The following is a 2,779-nucleotide window of genomic DNA, read 5'->3' on the forward strand; positions in this document are numbered from 1 at the left end:
CTTTTTTTTGGGGGGGGGGGGGCAGGAGGTGGGGAAGGGGCAGTGAGAGAATCGGGAATGGAGGCCCTCAGCAGCCAGGACCAGGGGTGACCCACTGGCCAAAGCTAGGGGAGCCAAAGGAGCCCCCAAAATAGCTCCCTGGACCCTGGCTGCACAGCCACATTCCTGCCCAGGCTAGGATTAGAAACAGAAACATTTCGGGGGGTGAAGGGCGGAGCGGGAAGACACTACTCCCTGTGGCTTCAGAGAGCCGCCAGGAGGGATTTTCGTTGTTCTTTCCAGGGTGGACAGTCCTCCCAGAGGAAACCGTGGTCTCTGGTCGGCCCTGGATGCCAGGGCCCCCCTGGCCGAGCGAGCAGGCCAAGGCTTGTGCTGGCAGCAGGTCACTCAGGGGACCTCGGGGGCTCTCTGGGGACCCATCACTTATGATTTGGACACTTTGAAAAGGCAACTTTAAAAACGCCCACTGAAGACCTTGAAGGGGTACTGGCGGCTCCCTTCCCTCTGAGAGTTTGGGGGTGGGGACGGTGTGAGGGATCCTCCCCATCTGAAGGGCCCTGCCCCCGGCCGGCCAGCAACTGACCCACCAGCTTTGTGCCCCTGGCACCGGCCTCCTCCAGTCTTATTTTTCCTGCCATCGAAAGGGGGTTTGGGGGGAGACTGGGCCTAGCTCTTGCTCTGCATAAAGTGGACTGATTCTAGGACTGCACTGAACACACACACACTCCCTCCACACCTCCGCGGAAGGGAACAGAGACGTGGTGAAAACAGGGAACTTTAGTATAAATAAGAGGTCCCAGGGGACAGGGAGGGCACCCCCCCCCAAGGGGCTTCCATAATTTAACACTCTTCAAAAGCACAAGGAACGGCAAGGGCAGGGCTGGGGCCAGGGGAGGGGTGGGCCGCCCCCTGCCCTGCGCACAGGACGGAGGGGCACACTGCAGAGCTGGGGCTCTTGTAGGGGGCGGTTTCTCCCCCAGGAGTGACCAGTCACATGCTGGGGACAGGGAGGCTAACACTGATGTCTCGGAGGAAGGGGTCATTGTATTTGGCAGTGGGTGGGGACGAGGTGGAGGCCACACAGGCCACTACATCCCCCCAGTGTCTGGGCCAGTCTGAGGGACCATCTACCCCCAAATCTGTGCAGGGCGAGGGACCGGAGCAGTCCATCTGTCATGGTTAGTCTTGTTAATACGTCGATCCGGGAGTTCAGCGGGAAGGGTTACACTAGGAGGCTGGGGGCGTGGTGTGTGGGGACCCCAACATCCACGGCTTCACACCACTGTGCCGCTTGGGGAGTTGCCTGGCTGGGAGGAGATGCCCTGGGGAAGAGGAGAGGGGAGATAGGCAAGGGTTAGAGACCACCTGGGGTTCTCACCAGTCCCGCGGGGAGGGAGCCAGCCCGGCGTCTGCCAGGCTGCTGCTACCCTGGCCTTGCCCTTGAACCCACCCCAAACACCCCCAGAGAGGCCGCTGCTCTGGGCTCAGGAACTTAAATCTCAGCTAGCTTCCCAGTCCCAGCAAGCGGCACTTTTATACAATAATTAAAGTCCTCGTTTGAGCCTGAGCAGAGAGGATGGGGAAGGGGTAGGGGAGAGGGAGGAGAGGGGGGAACTGGGGTCCCCTTCTGACTGGGGGGGGACCTGAGATTCTGGTGGGGAAGGACTTAGGGACAGTCCTACCTCTACCACTGACTTGCTGGGTGACCTGGGCCAACTTCCTTCCCCTGTCTGGGCCTCGGTCTCCTCATCTGTGAACTAGGGAGATAGAGGGGTCTCTTTCAGGGCTCACCAGCTTCCCCAGATCCCGATGCCCCTGCCTCAGAGACTATGCTTTAAGTTCTAGTGATTCAGGAACCTACGACTCTAAGACTCTTCCAGGGAACCAAGGCACAGCCCTCCCATCTGGCCTCCTAGCCCCCAAGCCCGAAGCCCAAGGAGACTCCTGACACCCCAGCTCCCAAGTCACACAGCACCAGGCCCCCACTTCACTCACTGGGGCCTCTCTGAGCCCCAGAGCCAACCCAGGAGGTGGGCACATCCATGTCCCTGTCCTCAGAGGTGAGAAAGGTTAGAAAGAGGCAGTGCCTTGAACTAGGTCACACAGGGAGCCAAAGTGCAAGCTGGAAGCCCAAGCCTGGATCCCACAGCCCATGCCTCCGGCAGTGGGCTTGCATCCCAGGAGTCTGACACCCAGGCTGCTAAGCTGGGGCCCACAGGCTTAGTCTTGCCCATAGAGCTGGACCTGCAGCGTTAGAAACATCTCACCATTCCGGTAAGACCTGGCCATGAGGAGCCCACTGACTGCCCTTCAGACAGCCGGCCCCAGTCTCCACCACTCCCAGAGGCTTCTCCTACCTGACCTGCTGCTGGTGTTGCCTGGCAAGCGTTCTAGAAGCCACTCTAAGACCTGGGGAGCCTTTTTCTGGGACAAGATTTCCATGGCTTCCCCATACCCCAGGGGGCTGGAAGCTGTGCGCTAACGAAGCCCTCTGCCAAGGCCCACCTCCGCCTGGGTCCCGGTGGGCGGGCAAGGGGAGACTCACCGCCTTGCCCGGCCGGGCCCAGGTGCAGATGAGGCCCTCCTGGCAGGCGGTGATGATGCAGTCCTCCAGGAAGAGGAGGACCGTGAGCCGCTCCTGGGCGATCTTCTTGCATACCAGTGGCTCCAGCAGCGGTACCTCGTGGATGCGCGGGCAAAGCGCGGTGCCCAGCACCTTGGCGGGGTCCAGCCGGCTTCGGGGGGCGGCACCGCTGGGCTTGTCCCCGCCAAGGCCCCC

General features: G+C 61.2%; 1 protein-coding gene across 1 annotated transcript in view; it reads right to left on the bottom strand.

Moving 5' to 3' along the window:
- Positions 1-762: 762 nt before the first annotated feature.
- Positions 763-2,779, bottom strand: part of DMWD (dystrophia myotonica, WD repeat containing) — a gene marked incomplete at its 5' end in the record, with an annotated part of 6,824 nt that continues 4,807 nt past the window's right edge. Inside the window, 3 exons of the mRNA XM_010852704.1 lie at positions 763-1,322; positions 1,683-1,757; positions 2,546-2,779. Of these exons, the coding sequence (XP_010851006.1) occupies positions 1,275-1,322; positions 1,683-1,757; positions 2,546-2,779 (357 nt within the window). The remainder of the gene's footprint in view (positions 1,323-1,682; positions 1,758-2,545) is intronic.

The sequence above is a fragment of the Bison bison genome, unplaced genomic scaffold (assembly GCF_000754665.1).
Source record: "Bison bison bison isolate TAMUID 2011002044 unplaced genomic scaffold, Bison_UMD1.0 scf7180017864313, whole genome shotgun sequence".
Lineage (NCBI taxonomy): Eukaryota > Metazoa > Chordata > Mammalia > Artiodactyla > Bovidae > Bison > Bison bison.